Below are 20,786 nucleotides of genomic sequence, written 5' to 3'. Positions count from 1 at the left end.
TCACAGCTATCAAGGTATGATTTTATTCAGCTTCCTATGATGTACAAGTCCATATAAACGGCTTAGGTTGGTTGATCCTACAGATCCCCTCCCCCTTGAATCTCCTGTCCCATACATGTGTGACAATAAGTGTAGTGTCCTGTGGGTAGTAGTCATTGCAGCCTGTGAACACAGTGTGGATGGTGTGTGTGCACAGATTGTGAGTGGTGTGAAGTCTGTGACCAGTGTGAGAAGCTGTAACCCTGCTCTTCCCTCCCAGAACCCCCTCGTCCCAACTCACTCCCAGCACAGGCAGGTGCAGGGGACGCGGCCCCTTTAAGACAACCTGCATGGGATCTGTACCGGGTGTAAGGCAGAAGTTCACCGGAAGAATAGAGGGAGTGGAGGGGAGAACGAGAAGCCCGATGAGAGACTGGGAAGGTGGAAATGAGAGGGAAAGGGGCAGCAGCAGCCAGTGCAATGGGAGGGCCTGGCACAGGGTGCAAGGGCTGGAGGAGGGTCTGACAGAGGGAGGCAGGCTGTGGGCCAGCAGCACTCAGGTCTCACTCTGCAGGAGGTGACACAGGATCTGCACTAGGAAGCGATCTGCACTCATGGGATCTCCAACAGGCTGCAGAAATCAACTTTAATCTGCTGAGGATCTACCTGCAGCCAGCACTGGGGTCTGCACACTGGGGGCACCGGAGCCTCCCACAGAGGTCACTGATCCCAGAGCCTGCTCCTGATCAGCACCAGGGACAGAACCGGCAGGGGCTGACGCACCGGGAGCTGCAGGGATGAGCGCGGGGCCGGGCTGCCTGCTGCCGCTGCTGGGACTGTGCCTGGCGGCCGCCGGCTTCAATGTGGACACCCAGTTCCCGGTCATCAAGCAGGCGGGGGTCCCCGGAGGAATGTTCGGCTTCTCCGTGCTGTTTCACCGGCAGAATGAGGGGCAGCAGCGCTACCTGTGAGTGTAAGATCGGCAGAGGGGGTACATGAGGGCATCTCTGCAGCAGGGGGCTGCCAGTGTCTGTACAACAGGTGGGGGGAGGGGAGTGCTCGCTGTATCTATCTAGATATAACTGTCTATCTGTCCTATATCTATCATCTATCTGTCTGCATACATATTTATTTAGAGAATATACAACTATAAGTAAATACGTACTGATACATATTTATATTAGTGATCTGATATCATGTATATTATTACTTGGAGACAATGACCTTGCTATAGTCCTACTGCAAGAAAAGCTCTGCCCCCCATGCTCTCAATCCATCTATCTATATAAATATATACAACATGACATCTAAAGCGATCACTATAAGACCTCAGTATCAGACAAATATAACAATGACAGATATCAATAGATCGATAATATATAGCTGATAGATAGATAAATGGCCATAGGCATAATACAACTGATATTGAGGTCTTGTAGTGATAGCTTTAGATTTCATGTTGCTGCATCTATTCTTTTTATCTATTTATCTATGTATCTATCTCTATTTTCTGTCTATCTATCTATTATCTATCTATCCCATATCTCTCTATCTCTCTATCTATCTCTCTATCTATCTATCCCATATCTATCTATTATCTATCCCATATCTATCTATTATCTATCTATTATCTATCCCATATCTATCTATTATCTATCTATTATCTATTTATCTATCTTCATATAAAAAAAGTTAAAAAGAAAGCAGCATCATAGGAAAAGTAGGTGCCGGCCCCTGAACCCACATCTGTGCGATGCTTTGGCGGTGAGCACAAGCCTTTCTCGAGCAGCGATAGTTTGCACAGTAGGGTGAGATACTGAATCACATGATTTCTACAGCTGTCAATTACCATTAATGGTGCATAAATAAGCAATGGCTCGATAAAGTTATTATGTATGAAGTTTTCATATCACGTTTGAAACGCTACCTACTTTCTAATCGTTCTGCTTACCAATCTCCAGAAATTTGTGCAGGCAACTAGCCATATACATGAAACAACTAATATCGAGGTCTTATAATGATAATTCTAAACATTTATGGGACCAGCTTGATTGGATATGAGCAAGTGAAACTCTCAGGCCTTCGGTAAACCGTATCAGACGTGTAGCAATCTGGTGATTTGTGAGCAGCCGATCATGGATCTGATTTATGTGATTGATCCAGTCATGGAACCCTGGGCTTGGACACTCTGCTATGGAATGTTTTATTATACCAAGTGATGGATGAGAGCGGAAACATCCATTACTATAGATTATGTGTATGTAGAACGAGCCCTGGCGGTGTATGGCGGCTGCACATCTCATGCGCCTTGTACACCAGGATATATGGTGTCTGGAATAATGTGATGAGCAGATGTGGAGTGGGACAGTATCTGGTGTGGATGGGATTCTCAACCTGTGGCTCTCCAGATGTTGGAAAGCCACAACTCCCATCATGCCCAGACAGCCCCCTAGGAGTTGTGGTTTTGGAACAGCTGGATAGTTACAGGTTGGGAAACACTGGAATAACATTGACTATTAAACTTAGAGGAGATCCTTGCTGGAAATACCAATAAAGTGGTATTAGAAGCCATTGTAAACATGGAGGACATGTTGGTCTTTGTTGGGAACTTGCGTGCTTTTCCTATTCTAAAGAATTCTTCTAAGTATTGCACGTGGAGGAGGAGAAAGGGTTAACCTAGCAAGAATTTATGGCTTTTGGCAGCCCCATGGATTAACATTCTGCATTCTTACTCCTGAGGAGGCCACGCAAGAGTTAAGAGTAGGTATCTAATATTCTGGAGGTATGACAAATCAGCGGGAAAGGGGTTAACGTGTCGGCAGGCACGAGAAGGGTTAATGCGCATGGGAGGAGCAGTAGGAGCAATGTTCTGCTGAACATGTAACTGAAAGACTTTACTTTCCTCCTTCTTTGTTCATCTCACCTGCAGATAAGAAAGTTATAGTGCCTGCAGGGCGGGGTGTGCAAATAGCTGTGTACAGACCAATGGTACACACTGACACCGCAGTGCGCAAGTCATCCCAGGGTATGACGTGGCCATAATTAGTATGCAAGGCCATAATTAGTATAAACAAGCTCTAAAATGAACCTATAGAGCTATAGAACCTGTAACTATGATCTAAATTCACCCAATGTAGGGATCTGCGGCTTGTATGGATTCTGAACGGTGGCACATAGGCAGGGACCACATAAAAGTTCAAAGCAAATGTCTTTTACTGTCCAAAGAAACTCAATACTTGAAAACAAATGGTATCCTCCGGATCACAGCCGGGGCATCAAGACAGTCCGTATCTGAGAACTATTGCCGTGGGCGACTGCACTGCCGTGTCACGCTGGGGGGTGCAAGGCGTTTTGTTTCCCTTGGCGCCGTGCTTCTTCACACAAGCCGGACACTGCAGAGCCTCCTGCTCTGCAGTTTGCAAACCAAGACTGACACACCACACCCTTTGCTGCAGGGTTATTAAATAGAATCTGTGGCCATGGACCACTTGGGAAACCTGGCTGGAGGGAGCGAACGGCTCCATTACCATACTGTGGTACGCTCCAAAGATAAAAGCCCTGAACAGGTTTTCCTAAACATTGCCTTGGCCAAATAACTTTTATTTTGCATTTCAACCACAGCTATGCCTGTGACTGCAATGCACTCCAGCGGCCTCAATACACTTTGCATATGATCTCCCTCACTGCCTCACAACCGCTGTAGGGCGCCTCAGTGAATTATTATATTCCTCCCCGTGGATGTCATTGTGTGTATCAGACGTACGAATATGTCCCATGTGTATGAGCCCTAAGGCCTTATTCACACATGGGCCATTAGGGTGCCAACCCCAGTGCTACCAGCTTTCTTCTGTCTTCAGTGTGAGATAAGTGTTGGTAGCACACTCATGAATGAAAGCTGTCTCTCCCCACTTCCTCATACACTGTATGTGAATCATTGACTGAGTGTTTTCAATGGGCTGAGAGGAGAAAGACGCGGCCAGACACTTCAGGCGCTGCTTGTCTTACCAGAAAATGATAAAAAAATTGGACGTTTCAGTTTCAACTATCCAATAATTTTTTACCCCTGACATCTTCCGTTGAGGAGGGCCCCCATACACATAAGATGGTTGACCGGTCCTGTCGATTTCAGCGGGTTTGGATAACCTTCATCTAGCGTGTATGAAACTCTTTACCCCGGTGTCAGACCTCCATTGTACAAGACTATGGGTCTAGGTGACTTCAGTTTGCCTTAGAGCAACAGTGAAACAGACACTAAAATGCAGCTGTTAACTTCAAGTAAAATGAGAACAACACCTTTAAAGCATTAAAAGATAAAAAAAAGTTAGAAAACGTAGCTTTCGAGGTTCGAACGGGCAAGACAACTCCTTTCCATGTAAGAACAGGACAAACAGACATTAATATGGAGGCCTCCTCACTACAGACGTTGTCTATGAATTTAGAAGAGAATGGAGATTATAAAGAGTGGCTATTGCTCTGAAGGACCTGCCACACCTTTGTATTATGTTGTTATCTAGCCATTTCAATGAATGGCATGTAATTTTACCCCTAATACATGATATGAAGAAAACAATTGGGACGCCTCCACATTACACCTACAGGAGCATTTATGACGTCCCATTCTACAACCATTGATATGAATATGGAGTCGGTTCTCTCAGTGTTCTGGGAAGGGTTTCTACAAGATTCTGAATGGCATCTATGAGAATTTTGAAGACACTAATGTAAGACGAGAGCTCTGGGCTCACAATCATAGTTCTAGTTCGCCCAAAAGTGTTGGATGGGGTGGAGATCAGGACTCTGTGGGGTCGGTCGTGGTCTTCCACACTAATGACACCCAACCATGCTTTTATGGGTCTTAATTTGTGCACTGGGCACAGTCATGTGGTCTTCCCCAAACTGTTTCCACAATATTGGAGGCTACATTTGTCCAAAATGTCTTGATATGCTGAAGAATTAGGGTTTCCCTTCACTGGAAGAAAGAAGTTTATACTGTTCCCTGAAAAGCAACCTCATATTATTATCCCTCCTCCATCAAACCTTACAGCTGTCACAATATAGACAGGCAAATAATGTTCTCTAAACCAAGACTTGTCCATCAGATGCCAGATAGAGAAGTGTGATTTATGACTCAATAGAACATATTTCGTTTGCTCCAGAGTCCAGTGATGGCAGTCTTACCCCACGTCATATAATATGTGGTATTGTGCTTGGTGATGTAAGGCTGGCATGCAACGGCTCTTGAACTTTTTTCACTTCATGGCTGAGATGCTGTGTTTCCTAAACAATTTTGCTTCTCTATAAAGCTGGTCACAGTTGATCATGGAATATTTATGAGGGAAAAAATGTCATGATCTGACTTGTTAGCACAGGGCATTACCACTGTCAAATTCAGTAAGCTCTTTAGAATTAGCCATTCTTTCACATATGTTAGTAAAGCCAGACTGCATGCCGAGGGTCCGGATGTTATACACTAGGGGCAATGGAATTGAATGAAAATTATTAAGGCGTTTGTCCTAATACTTTTGTCCATCGAGTGTAAACATAAACCACAAAGACCATTGGGCCAACCCCTGGGCTGCCAGCTGTTTCCTCAGGCTAAAGCTGGCTATACAATGGAGATAGCTGTCGGCGTCACACTCGTGATTGACAGCGCTCTCTCAAAACTCCCTCATATATATGAATACTTGGCCAAGAGTTTTCAGTAAGTTAAAATGAAAGCTGTAAAAAAAAAAAAAAGCATTTCAATTGGTACAACTGCGTGATTCTTCACTTCCCTGAGAACAGCCTCCAAACATGTTTTTCTTATATATTGTTGGATTTTAAGGCTGTGTGCCCACGTAGCGTTTTTTTTAAGCGTTTTTTATGTGTTTTTCGGGGTCAAATCACATCAAAAACGCTTAATAGAAGCATCCCATTCATTTAAATGCATTTTGGCCTTTTTGTGCCAATGGATGCGTTTTTTACCGCTAAGGAAACGCTTAGCGGTAAAAAGCGCAGCATGTTCATTAATTTCCGCTTAGGTCCGCGTTTTTGGTTATTTCCTATAGTCCAAAAGATGCGCGGAAAAAAACGCATCAAAAACGCGCGTTTTCTGGGAAGGAGAACCCGTTTCCTGAGCGTTTAAAAAACGCTACGTGGGCACATAGCCTAATAGTATGGACTAAACCTTTTACAGCTATAATACAAGACTATGACTCCAAGTCAGGGCTGCACCACCTATGACCCTCAACTATCTGGTCAAAAACATGTATTCTCCATGTTAGGGAGTATAAGCCTGGCTACTAACGCTTCCTCATTTCATGAGGTCTATCTGGGCACTTGGAGAAGCGAGTCCTTAGAGTTAGGGACCATCCATATTGAGGTGTATCTTGGCACGCTAGAGTGGCTTTTACACTTTTTGATCAGTACTTTACATTTGAATACCTAATCGCTCCCCTCTCCGGCCGCTCTACTGCTCGCTCTCTGGCCCTCTTCTTCGCGCTCCATGTCTCTGGCCTCTTCACTATAGCCCAGGACTCGGAAGTCACTGTGTGTCGTAAGGTCTCAATGCACGTTTTAATGTCATGACCTTCGCAACCTTATAACCCGCAGTGACCTCCGAAGCCTGGAAGCAGCTGGAAGTTATGGGCTATAGTCAAGAGGCTGGAGATATGGGCTGTCGACAGTGGAAAGAAGTTGATCACATGGTGGTTAATGAGCAGTTGGGTGGCTAGAGAGGTGAGCAATGAGGCGTTAGATTTTAGGAATTTTTTTTACCAGCCCTGTACCAACTTACATACAAATTCAAGTTACGAACAGACCCAGAGATCCTTTCTAGTCCCTAACCCTATGACTGTCTGTATTCATTTATCTCAGTGTGCTGTGTATGTTTAAGGGACTGGAGGAGTGTGAGGTAGTAACGTAAGGATGGGTAGCTATTAATGATGCCCAGTGTGATCATGTCCTCATCTGAGCAAGGCGTAGATGAAGTAAAGAAGTGCCCATGCATGTGTAAGGGGAAGCAACTAACTAGGCATGTCTCCTCCGTGAAGGGTCCGGAACTGTCGGGGCTGTCACCTATATTGCGGGGTAGAAATCTTGAGACTCCAGACCATACTCTGGGTTTGCGCAAAGGGGGCGTGGCTAAGCGGACCGAGCTGCAGCGTGCGAGTGACCAGACAGTTTGGGCGGGAACTTCGGGCGCACGGGACGCCTGTGAGGTAAAATCAGCTGAGAGGCATCTGGGCAGAGCAGAGCCTGGGATGGCAGAGCGCCTTGACAGGAGACCGTCGACTGAGTACCGCTCAGACACCGCTGTCTCAGCCGATATCACTGCCCTCGCTGAGATTGTTGACGGTCTCCTGTCAAAGCGCTCTGCCATCCCAGGCTCTGCTCTGCTCTGCTGACAATGCTGCCACAGTCGCCCCCGCTGACAGTATAGACCATGAGAGACACGGTTTGTGAACGGTACTTAGGCATGTGTCGTTTCGGCACAGCGATCCGGGCTGCCTATTGTAAACTGTGTTTGGGCAGTGCTGCAAATCTCCTTAGTGTTGGGACACTCACCACTGAGGAAAAGGACATATCCCTCTTCATCAGCTCATCTGCTGGACCCATACCCGCATCAGGATCCTGAAGATTCGCCGCCATCGTCGGGACCATGGAAGGACACCGCCAACGTCAAAAGTTGCATCATTTACATCAGGATGGTGACAGACCCCCCACTGCGACGCAATCTAGGCAGCACCAGTCACAGCCAGAAGTTCATCCGTGAATGGCGTCTGAGTGATAAGTTTTATTGTATTGTCGGCTTTACTTGTCCCTGTTCCTTAAGTTATCCCCATTAGCCTTTTGCTGTATTAGGGAATATTATCCCTCCGTTTTCTCCCTGCGTGGAGTTTCTACTGTATAATAAGCCCCTATCACCCATGGTCTGTGTACAGTCCGTTACTGCATCCTACATGCCTGCAGTCTCCTCACACATGAGTGCTGCCGTAATCATTGTAGGGAAACACTGACTAGTCATGTCAGGATCTCATATAAATTACAATGGAGAAAGCTGAATCCAATGTCTCTTCCTTTCTGGATTATGAATGGGAGAGTGACGTATCCTCCTGATAGGTGGGAGTCCTAGAAATGGAATCGGCATATATTAGATATTCATATAATGAGATATATGATGTTTTATTGCGGAGTTGGTTCAGTCTGATAATGTGGCCCTTGGACCAAAAAAAAGTTGTGCGGCCCTGGACTAGGTGATCTAACCATTGCAGCAGTGTTGTGAATACTAAAATGCATTTGTTTTACAGCTATGTGAAAACTAACCTAATAAAGGGGGTTCTGATTAAGGTTCCCCCATACTCCCATTTATTACCTTTAAGTAAAATGAAGACAACACTTTTAAAAGTTTTGAAAAAAAAAAAATTCTATACATAAATTAGCTTTGAAGGGTCACTAAGAGAAGCCCTTTCCTTATGTCGTATTAGGACATGTAGATGTTATAGGGGTCTCCTTATGGACTCCTGTCTATCAGCTTCATCTTACAGCTGACAATGAAGGACTATTGCTTTGTCGGACTCGTCCCATCTGTACATTACATAGCCAGCTATATATTTAAATGGTCGACAAGTAATGCATATAATGCTACCACTCTGATGTATGGAGCTGTTTCGGGTGATTTTAGAATTTGAACACATGGTGTTCAGTCCATCGACCTCTTTTACAAGGAAATCAAGGAAATTTAAAAATCAGGTGCAAGTTCAAGAAATTCCCAATGGGTGCTGAAAATGTGAGGTGGCAACCAAATCAGTTTTGACTGTTACCTAGCAACAGTAGCTGTAATCAGCAGGTGACTACTCTGTATCTCCATGTCCGTGGGCAGAACAATGTAGTCACCCTCCAATCTGAAAAAGTGAGAGCCGTGCTAGTCTCTCTTTTCATAGACTAGAAATAATACGGTGTGCAACTTTTATCTGAAGTGTTGCTTTAAATATGTCTCCATTGCGCACAAGTAACATGGCAGACAGATTTCATTACGGAGAATGCACAGTTTGTCACATTTGACCTCACCAGGACCGATTTTGTAATTATTGTGTTAAGTTATTAGATTTCCCTTGCTTGCTGTTTTGACGGCCATGGCTTATTAGTATATTTATAGTCTCTGACCACAGTCCTTCTGTCTTACACATGATAATGGGTGATGCCATCCCATTTCCTGAGGAAAGTTTTGTCTGTCCTCCAGAGGTGTCGATAAGCTGTATACTTACAGTAGGTCTGGGCAGGACACGTTGTGGAAGAAAAGACCTAAAACCAAACCTTAAAATGAGATACAAAAGTCTATAGACAGTCTGTAATCATGACCTCCAACCTCTCCCTCTCCATACTACAGCTTCTAGCATTCTGACAGCCGTAGGTTGTCTATAATTACAGCTGACCACTCTAAACAATATGTAATTTTACTAATTAGCAATTTTTAAATGTGACTTTTTTATTTTTCCATTTTTCAATATCTAAATATCTATATCTGTATTAGTGTACCTGACTGACGAAATGACAGTAACCAAAGAGACAATCTCAGTGTCATTCTCCACTCCCTCTTCTGTTTCCTAAAGGGAACCTGTCATGCTAAAAAATAAAGTTAAACTGCAGATATACGGTTAATCTGCAGGTTAATAGTGTTTTTGCCTGGCCCTGGCACTGAGAGCCCCACTGCCGGGAGGAAATAAACTTTATTCCTCCCTATAGTGTTCCAGTTTTCAGTCACGTCCCCCCGCATTAATCGACAGTGCTTCAGCATTAGGGCCGTCCGTAAGTGAGTGCGGGGGTCACGGCAACAGCCATCACTTTCTATACAAATCGGTTAGTGAACCCGCGCCGGCGGAACCCCCTTGACTGAAACACTCAAAATTCTTAGTTCACAGTTAAAATCTGTATTCAGTGAAGACAGATTTTTGCATTACAGGGATGGGAGATGGCAGGTAACACTAATAAGATTCTACGAATGTATCATCTCCCCTCTAGAAGCCGATTTCTAAGATAAAGATATATTACTAAATTTCTTACTGTCGTTTGTCTTTTTGTTATGAAGTAAAACTTAAAACGATGGCTGCTCTTTAAACTTTAGCTCCACAAAAAGCTTAAAAATTCAGGTGTGAATGTAGTGAAAAGAGTTTCTTCCTCACAGAAAGTGGTATCACATCTCCAATGCTTGTACGCCTTAGATAGCTGTCCACCAAACCCTGTTGAGAGTCTATATGTTCTCTATAGGGGGGAGAAATCTTCTGCCAGACAACTCTGGCAGCGGCTTATCTGCCTATCTGCCTGGAGGACAAGAGGATCTGACATTTTGATTTAACAACTCCCAGTTCTTATCTCCCACACATAATCTATTGGTGGAGGATAGGGGATGCTGGCTCTGAAACACATCAGATGGTTGGCCTATCCCATTGAAATCCATAGACTCTGCTAACTTTACACTAATGTGTATGAGGGCCATTACTTTCTGTTGATTGTGCAGGTCAAACCTTTGGTGACTTCTCTGAGACGTAAGGAGCCATAGCACTGGTATAGCGCAGCAGCACTTACAGCGCACTCCGGGCCAACAGCAGTGTAGCCCCAAATACTTGCAGTCAGACATCCCCAAATATTTCTCTTATATCTCACAACATTTGTCGAGGTCTATCCTCCAGTCTTTGAATAGAAGACAATGCAATACATGGTTGAGTTCCCCAAAGTGTCCCAAACAGAGGACTATGACGTTTATGTGCCTTAACAAGGCAAAATTTGTGTATTGATGTGACAAACATCAATACATGTGTGCATATGTGTTATATCCCAATTTCATTCTGAGTATAGAGAATTAATTGTTAATATTATTTTTTAGTATGTGTTTGGTTAAAATCTAACATTTTAGATGAAGATCACGCAGGTAGTTACCGAATATAGCTGTGGCGCAATATTACCTGTGTTAGTAGGAGTGTGCCGTGTATAGCAGGAGTGAGTATATAGGTGTGTGAGTGTTTAGTCCTCATTTCCTGCCACGCATTCCATAGATTCTTGGTGTGTTCTCTCATCACCTCCCTTCTGTACATACCTCATCTTTTAGAAAATCTGTGCCCTGTGGGGGCAGAATTCATTCATTCTTTCACCCTTCAGCAAAAGAAAGTAACGCTGCTGAGGCTATACCAGAGTGCGGATCACACTCCTGGCAATGTCTACTGTACTTGGGAAAAATAGGACTGAAATCCCATAATCCTTGAGAAAAAAAATACAATAACCACGTGGCTGAAAATTGTTCCCTAAGTCCACAGGAATGCATCTGCTTAAAGGTCTCCTTTTAGAGTTATTTCCATCTTTACAAACAGATATTGTCTGATAGGGCTTGGAAAAACAAGCACTTTTGCAATGTACTGCTTATGAACATTTGCATCCTTTCCGGAGATATTAACACGTTTCATTTGTTTACATCTCGTTGCCTAGGAGACCGACCACTTCTGCTGTCAAGCTTGTAAGCACAATGCTGAAGTTGACTGGGTTAGGAGGTTAACAGCATACTCCAGCAATGTGGCTTGCTTTAAAGGCCCCGTCACACTAAGGCCTCTTTCACACTTCCGTTTTTTACAATCAGTCACAATCCGCCAGGTTTTGAAAAAAAACGGATCCTCAATTTTTTTTTGAGGATCCGTTTTTTTCCCATTGACTTGCATCAATGGCGGATTGTGACGGATTGCTGTCCGTTACATCCGTTTTTTGTGAGGATCCGCCAAAAGTTGCTCTCCGTCACCATCCTCAAAAATTTCAAAACGGAGCTTGTAACGTTTTTTCCTCTGGCGGATCCTGTAAACACTGATTTAACCCGAATTTGTTTCTGGATGCCGGACAAAAAAAAAAAATTCTCTCTCTCTCTCTCTCTTCTCTCTCTTCTCTCTCTTCTCTCTCTCTCTCTCTCTTCTCTCTCTTCTCTCTCTCTCTCTCTCTCTCTCCTCCCCCGGCCAGCGATTCCTTTAAATTTCTTCATTTTCAGGATCCGTCTAAAAACGGATCCTGTGCCATCCGTTCACATCAGTTTAGAACGGATCCGCTTGTCTGCCTTTTTGGCGGATTATAACTGATGCAAATAAACTGAAGTGTGAAAGAGGCCTAAGCGATCTCATTAGTGAGATCGCTGATGTTGTGACACATCAGCGATCTCTCCAGCGAGATCGCTGTGTGTGACGGGGATCAGTGACCAGCCCCCCTGCCGGTTATCACGTTCGTGTTCGAGCGGCCTGGGCCGTTTTTCGATCGCTGGTCTCCCGCTGCCCAGCACGCATCGCTGCGTGTGGCAGCGAGAGACCAGCGAGCAGCGACGCTAGACGCTGGTTGCTAATGTACACGCTGGTTTCTAAGGTAAACAGCAGGTATCCAAGAGCCGCGGCTCCTGGATACCCGACGTTTACATTAGCAACCAGCGTCCAGCGTCGCTGGTCCTGATCGCTGGGGCTGTCTATGTGTTAGCTCACCAGCGATCAGCCTAACGATGTCCCAGCGATCCCATCATGTCGGATCGTTGGTGGGATCGCTGGGACATCGTTTAGTGTGACGGGGCCTTAATACAGTGCTTACAAGCGCATTAGAATAGCATTATTAAGCCCCTGTGCATGTCCAGCCATCTAGCAGCGGTGGTCAGTCTCCAAGACAATGAATAGTAAACAAAAGGAAAGTGTTGATATCTCAAGAATGGCTGAAAATTTTAATAAGAAATATATTGCAAAATTGCTTATTCACATCAACTTTCCAACAATATCCATGAAGTTGGGAAGAACTCTTTAATACATTTATCTAAAATAAGGGAAGACAACTAATTATTTTATGGAGCTCATGATGGCATGTGTACTTTTGGATGTCTGCTTTGAGTCATTGTCTTGCTGGAGGACCCATGATCTTCGACTCAAAACAAGTTTTCTTACACTGGGTAGGACGTTTTGCTCTAAAATCTCTTGATAATTCTCTGATTTTATGATTCCTATGATACGGTCAAGGCCTCCAGTACTGGACGCAGCAAAGCAACCCCACGGCATTATGGATCCTTCACTATGTTAACTGTAGGTAGGGTGTTCTTTTCCTTATAAGCTTCATTGTGGTGTATTTAACTCCTTAGGGACTGGGTCAAATTTTTGAAATCTGACATGTTTTTCGTGACACATGATACTTTATGATAATAGTAAATTTAGGTTGATATGTTTTGCATTTATTTATAAAAACATTAGAAATTTTACACAAATTTCAAACAATTTGCAATTTTCAAGCTTGATTATCTCTTTAACCCAGATAGTCATATCACACAAAAGCATTAGTAATTAATTTTTCCCTCATGTATGCTTTACATCAGCACCATTTGTAAAATGTTGTTTTATTTTGTTAGTATTTTAGAACGTTTAACAATGTAGCAGTCATTTTTACAAGGAAATTTACAAAACTTATTTTTTAAGGAGCCTATTCAGTTTTGAAGTGACTTTGGAAGTCATATATACAAGGGTGTCACAGTCGCGGTAGAACCCTGCATAGGCCCGATACTGGATAAGGGAGGGGGTGGCATAGTCTTGGGGTAGTCGTTCTCCTATCCGTGAAGCTTGCACTTCTATTGCAAACCCTCATATGTTCTATTATTTTAAAAACTTGACGCCCCTCAACATATTCAAAATTGCTTTCAAGTAGTTTATTAACCCTTAAGGTGCTTTTCAGAAACTAATGCAAAGTGGCATAACAGGATTGAAGAAATGTATTTTTACCACCTAAATGTTTCTAACTTCTGAACAGGCCACTATAGCAGGGAGACTCTATGGCCATTATTTGGCCATGAAGGACCACACAATAATCTCAGGATGCTGATGGGGTTAAATAGGGAGCCCCCACACTCTGTTAACCATTTAGATGCTTTAGTCATTATTGACAGCAGCATTTAAGGGGTTAAACGACTATATTCGTTTCCAACACTGGTCGCGGCTGATGAAGCAAGTTGTCAGCCATATTGGACAGCCGTCAGCTGCTGGATTGTCACCTGCATGGGGAGGCTATTTTCTTATATCTCAGGTCAGTAAAAAGAAGTATTGGTGGTCACTAAGGGGTTAAACAGACTGTTGCTTTGCATTGCTAAAAAGCTTTATTTTTGTTTCATCTGTCCACAGAACATTTTCCCAGAAGGATTGTGGTTTGTCAAGGTACTGTTTGGCAAAGATCGGTTGTTCCTTTTTATGCCTTTTCTTCAGTAATGGTTTCTTCCTTGGCCATCGCCCATAAAGCGCTTCTTGGTTTAGTGTGTGGCATATGATACTTGTTGAAACTGTGATCCCAGACTGTTCCAGGTTGGCCTTCAGGTCTTTGGATGTTTGACATGGTGTTTTTTCCAACATTCGCACCAACCTTCAAAGACATCTCTTGTCAATTTTCCTCTTTCCCCGTGTCCATGGAGGTTCTTGACTGTTCCATGCTTGGCAAACTTCTTAAAAACATTGCACACTGTTGAAACTGGGATATCAAGGACTTTGCGGATGGCCTTGTACCCTTTGGAAGTCTTGTGGTTGCTAATAATAGCAGTTCTGATGTCCTCAGACAGCTCCTTTGTCTTCACCATTGTGACTAAAGCCCCCGTCACACATAGCGATCTCGCTAGCGAGATCTCGGCTGAGTCACAAGTTTTGTGACGCAACAGCGATTTCACCGGCGAGATCGCTGTGTGTGACACTTACCAGCGACTGGCCCCCCTGCCGGGTATCGCTGATCGTCTTGGAATGGCCAGGACATTTTTTTGATCTCTGGTCTCCCACTGGCCAGCACGCATTGCTGCGTGTGACAGGCGGGAGACCAGCGATCAGCGAGCAGGAGCTGGTAACTAAGGTAAACATCGGGTTTCTAAGCGGCGCGCAGCGCTTAGAAACCCGATGTGTACCTTAGTTACCAGCGCGCTGGTGCAGGGAGCTGGTAACCAAGGTACACATTGGGTTTCTAAGTGCCGCGCGCCACTTAGAAACCCGATGTGTACCTTGGTTACCAGCTCCCTGCACCAGCGCGCTAGTAACTAAGGTACACAGTGGGTAACTAAGCGATGTGCGTCACTTGTTACCCTCCTGTCGCTGGTGCTGATCGCTGGTGGAGCTGCCTGTTTGGCAGCTCACCAGCGATCATGTAGAGACACACCAGCGATCCTGACAAGGATGTCGGGATCGCTGGTGCGTCGCTATGTGTGATGGGGCCCTAAGGAACAGGGCCTATCATGGGGGTTTTTACAACACTGAAGTCATCATTCATTGGCTAATTCATGTCACATGGGCACCGACAATTAATCACAGGTGATTCTCATTTGTGATTTACCACAGGCGAGTCAAAATGTTTCCATACTTAGTTTCCATACTGATTTAATGTAAAGGGTGCCAATACCATTGCACAGCAGGCTTTAGGTTTTTTCTATTTTCCCTCCCATTATTTTTAGTTTTAAATTATTGTTTTTCATTTGCTCTTTTGTATTTAACCTCGAGTGCTCTATTCCACATTATGTACTTCATGGGTGCCAGTATCGATGAACAGGACTGTAAGGGTTAAACATGTAAATGCTTTGGTGTGGCCTAGTCAAGGCCCAGACCTTCATCCAATTGAGGATCTGTGGTCAGACTTGAAGATTGCTGTTCATCAGAGGAAAACATCTAACTTGAAGGAGCTGGAGCAGTTTTGCCTTGAGGAATGGCCAATAATCCCAGTGGCAAGATGTGGAAAACTCATAGAGACTTATCCAAAGCGACATGCAGCTGTAATTGCCACAAAAGGAGCCTCTACAAAGTACTGACTTTATGGGGGTGATTAGTTATGCAAACTAAAGTTTTCAGTTATTTTGCCCTGTTTGCTTCACAATAAAAAGAAAACCAAATATTTACAGTAGTAGACATGTTCTTTACATGACCTGATGCAAACCAAAACTGTGAAATTTCAGTTTGTGAGGTAACAAAACACCAAAAAAATGCCAAGGGGGGTGAATAGACTAGAACAACGTGGGAAGGGAAGCAAAAGACCAGAAAAAAGCCATACACCTGACAAATGCTATTGAGAACTCTGCTATTAGAAGTGGAAAGGAAGAACAAAGACAAAAGAATCTAAATAACAAAAATATTGGAGAAATAGAAACCTATCACAAACTAAAATGTTTCTATACTAATGCACAAAGCATGGGCAACAAACAAGGAGAATTGGAACTACTAACACAGGAAAAGAAATATGATGTCATTGGAATCACTGAGACTTGGTGGGACAATACACATGATTGGAATACAAGACTAGAAGGATACAACTTATTTGCAAGAAACAGACTTGATAAACGAGGAGGGGGTGTCGCATTGTATGTTAGAAACGCGTATATCTGCACAGAGATTGAAGCTTCAGAGACTGGGAGTTCTGTGGAAACTGTTTGGGTAAGAATACAAGGACAGAACAATGGAAAGGACACCATTGTAGGCATTTACTACAGGCCGCCTGTGCAAGCTGAAGATATGGATGAACTCTTTATGCATCAAATGGCCAAGTTCTCCAAAAAATATGACATAGTGGTCATGGGAGATTTCAACTACCGTGTTTCCCCGAATATAAGACAGTGTCTTACATTCTTTTGACCCCCAAAAGTCCCACTATGTCTTACTTTCGGGGTATGTCTTATATTAGAAAAAAAAAAATGACGATTTTTGTTTTAACCAAAAAATAACATTTATTAACAAGCTGAACAGTGTGGTGTTCACCACAAAACAGTTTTATTAAACCAAGTGCCCAAGAAAGTGCCAAGAATGTCTTGTTACAACCGTATCATGACGGTATTTCCATGTATAACATGTAAAACATTTAAAACAATGAAAAACGGTAACAATGAACAGTCTGAATAAGTTATACTGGAAGATAAAACAAGATTTATTCGATGACAACCATGTCATCATCTTCAGGAACATCATCGTAAACATCCACACTCTGAGGTTCCTGTGGATTTTCTTGGGACTCTCGGGAATCCATTTCCGCCTGAATCATTGGCCCATATCTCTCATGGGTAGCAATGGCACTGTCCTGAAATGAGCAGGCCTTGTCCAGGTAGCCAGCTCGCAGTGCATTTTCAATGCAGGTGTCACTGATCTTATCCCATGAATTCTTCACCCAGTTCACAATCTCAGGCAGTTTTGGCTTAACAAAGTTCCCACGTACGTTCCTCTCCATACGGTTTTCAATGTAGTCATTGATTTCCGCACGCAGATTGTCCTTGAAGGGCTTGTTTATGGCGATATCCAGAGTCTGGAGATAAGCCGTCATCCCTGCCGGAATCATGATCTGGTCGATACGTCGCTCATGAAGGAAGTTTTTCATGTCTTTAGCCCGGTGTGTGCTGGCTGCATCCCAGATCAGCATCCCTCTTTTGCTCCCTCGCATAACAAGCGGCAGCATTAAATCAAGCCACTTCCTTATAACCGCTTGTGTGGCCCAGGCTTTTTCCGTTTCCAGCACATAAATACCAGAAACCCGCTCTATCTTGTCCTTCTTGCCCTTTGAAATCAGCAAAGGTGTGACTTTAGTGCCATCCAGACGAATCGCCAAAATGCAGGTGACACGTGCACTTTCATAAGCGGTGGAGGGAACGTACACTGAGGAGGCACCTCGTTGATCAACGGTGGTTTGAGCTGCTTGGCCCATGAACACAGCAGTTTCATCCATGGCGATCATGTGGCAAAGATTGTATTTGGAGAAGTCAGTGTCATCCACAAACTTCTTGTAGGCAAATACACGTTTCACAATCTCTGCATCTTCCAGCCTAAAGAGGGTCGTGGATCTTCTCAGAGACAGGTCATTGCGTTCCATGAAGTTATCCACCCAGTGCTGTGACGCCTTGAATTGTTCAGGGGTAATGTCAAACTGTGGTGCCACAGCAAGGGCATACTCCTGAATCTGAGCCCTGGTCACCACCAATGTCTTCGCTCTCCTGTCAGCAACCCACTCACACACCAGGCTTTCCAGCTCGGGATACATTGGCTGCCGACCACATCCAACCTTACGCCTTTTAGCCATTCCACTCTCCGCTTTCTCACTCAGGTTAGTGTATTCTGCACGCCATTTTTGGAACAGTCGGTGATCCAACATCTTCTCCTTGCAGAACTCCACTACATTTTTGCCCCAAGATTCTTCAACCATGGCTTTTTTATACTCCACAGAGTAGCTCTTCCTTTTACTCGGACCGGAACCACTCATGTCTGGGGGCAAAAATATAGCGTATAAGCATTGCTTATGGTTCCGTATCACAGTCACCCATACAGTCCCATACAGTATCCCACAGCAGCCTGCCATACAGAAGGGTTGCTACCATTACAGTACGGTATCTCACAGCCTGCCATTGTACAGTATCCCACAGCCTGCCATTATTGTACAGTATCCCACAGCCTGCCATTGTACAGTATCCCACAGCCTGCCATTGTACAGTATCCCACAGCCTGCCATTGTACAGTATCCCACAGCCTGCCATTACGGTATGGTACAGTATCCCACAGCCATTGCTTACCGGATGGCGATTCCTCTGCGGTGCGGGACAGGGCAGGGCAGGCTTCTTCTTCCTCGTGCAGGGGGACACTGGCCAATGAGCGGTGACGTCAGGGCGGCGGCCGGCGGGCGGGCTCACAGAAGCCGCTGGGCCAATCAGAGAGGCCCTGACTTCTGCCCGGGGGACACAGGGGGACACAGGCACCGGTACCGGTATGTTAAACCTAATGCATTATACCGGTACCGCACAACGTCTTACTTTCGGGGCACCGCTGATCCGCTATGTCTTATAAACGGTGGATGTCTTACATTAGGCATCCCCCATTATTCCCCTAGTACGTCTTACATTCGGGGGTGTCTTATATTCGGGGAAAGACGGTATCCAGACATTTGTTGGGAATCTCTCTCAGGCAAAACTAACAGGTCAAGGAAATTCTTATCCTCTCTTGCTGACAACTTTATCTTCCAAAAGGTAGGGGAGAAAACAAGGGGAACTGCTACCTTGGATCTAATCCTTATAAACAGGGAGGAAATGGTTGAGGAGGTAAAAGTGGCTGGGACCCTAGGAGGTAGCGACCATGCTATTTTAGAATTTTGGATAACTAGAGGAGGAAGACCTGTGAAGATTCAGACGTCAAGGTTAGATTTCAGAAAGGCAGATTTTAAGGGATTCAGAAAGAGAATTGGAGGGATCCAATGGCTGGATATCCTTAAAGACAAAAATGTCCAGGAAGGATGGGAAATCTTGAAAAATGAAATTCTCAAAGCACAATTGTTAACAATTCCGAAAAGAGGGAAGAATAGGAAGCATTTAAGGAAGCCAGGATGGATGAACACAGAACTTAAGCACATGCTAAAAAGGAAGAAAAAAATGTTTATAAAATGGAAAGAGGGAGGCATATCTAAAGAAGAATATAATGCTGTCTGCAGAACCTGCAGGGCACAAATCAGATTAGCTAAAGCTGACAATGAATTGAGGCTTGCAAGAGATGTCAAAAGCAATAATAAAGGATTTTGGGGATATGTCAAAAGTAAAAGAAAAGTCAAAGATGCTATAGGATTTTTACAGGATAAAAATGATGAAATGGTAAGACAGGATGTTGAGAAGGCCGAACTTTTAAATTCCTATTTTGCATCTGTTTTCTCTCAGAAAGGAAATGTAACATCAACTGTTCTTCACTGTCCTATTAAGGGAATAGAAGAATCCAGGATATCTATAAACAGAAAGATAGTGAGGAAACACTTAGCTAACCTAAATGAATTCAAGTCTCCAGGTCCAGATGAATTACATCCCAGAGTACTGAAGGAGATAGCAGAAGAAATTTTTGAACCCCTCTCCATAATCTTTGAAAATTCTTGGAGAACAGGAGAAGTCCCAGAAGACTGGAGAATAGCAAATGTTGTTTCTATCTTCAAAAAGGGGAAGAAGGTGGACCCAGGCAACTATAGGCCAGTGAGTCTGACTTCTATACCAGGAAAGATCTTTGAACAAATTATTAAACAACATGTATGTCAGTACCTGGATAAGAATGAAGTGATTAAACAGAGTCAGCATGGGTTTGTAACTAATAAGTCATGTCAGACTAACTTAATTTCCTTCTATGACGGAATCACTGATTGGGTGGATCAAGGAAATGCTGTAGATATAGTATATCTTGACTTCAGCAAAGCATTTGACAAAGTATCTCATACAGTCCTTGTTGAAAAAATGACTAAGTATGGAATGGACAAGGCAACTGTTAGGTGGATTCATAACTGGCTTAGTGATCGGACCCAAAGAGTGGTCGTAAATGGCTGCACATCCAGTTGGAAGAATGTCTCAAGTAGGGTACCACAGGGCTCTGTCCTGGGCCCTGTATTGTTCAACATCTTTATCAATGATTTAGATGAAGGAATTGAGAGTAAACTGATTAAATTTGCTGATGACACAAAGCTAGGAGGGATAGCTAATACTAGAAAGAGAGAGAGAGGATTCAAAAAGATATAAATAAACTGGAGTAGTGGGCAGCAACTAACAGAATGGTTTTTAACAGGGAAAAATGCAAAGTACTACATCTGGGCAATAAAAATGAAAAGAGCATATACAGAATGGGAGGAATAGGCCTAAGCAACAGCACATGTGAAAAAGACCTGGGTATACTAATAGATCACAGACTGAATATGAGTCAACAGTGTGATGCAGCAGCAAAAAAGGCAAATGCAATTCTAGGATGTATTAACAGAAGCATACAGTCTAGATCACGTGAAGTCATTATTTCCCTCTACTCCTCTTTGGTCAGACCTCATCTGGAATATTGTGT

At 43.8% G+C, this 20,786-nt stretch overlaps 1 protein-coding gene across 2 annotated transcripts in view; it reads left to right on the top strand.

Moving 5' to 3' along the window:
• Window positions 1-401: 401 nt before the first annotated feature.
• Window positions 402-20,786, top strand: part of ITGA3 (integrin subunit alpha 3) — a 109,992-nt gene continuing 89,607 nt past the window's right edge. Inside the window, exon 1 of one of the 2 annotated variants that reach the window (XM_073572812.1) lies at window positions 402-946. In XM_073572812.1, the coding sequence (XP_073428913.1) occupies window positions 777-946 (170 nt within the window). In that variant the 5' untranslated portion in view covers window positions 402-776. The remainder of the gene's footprint in view (window positions 947-20,786) is intronic. The other variant, XM_073572813.1, reaches the window with a different exon arrangement.

Source organism: Dendrobates tinctorius, unplaced genomic scaffold, assembly GCF_039654945.1.
Source record: "Dendrobates tinctorius isolate UK_male_01 unplaced genomic scaffold, ASM3965494v1 ptg000032l, whole genome shotgun sequence".
In the NCBI taxonomy this organism is placed as follows: domain Eukaryota; kingdom Metazoa; phylum Chordata; class Amphibia; order Anura; family Dendrobatidae; genus Dendrobates; species Dendrobates tinctorius.
Note: the sequence above shows the minus strand (reverse complement) of the source record. Positions and strands in the feature narration are given on the sequence as shown.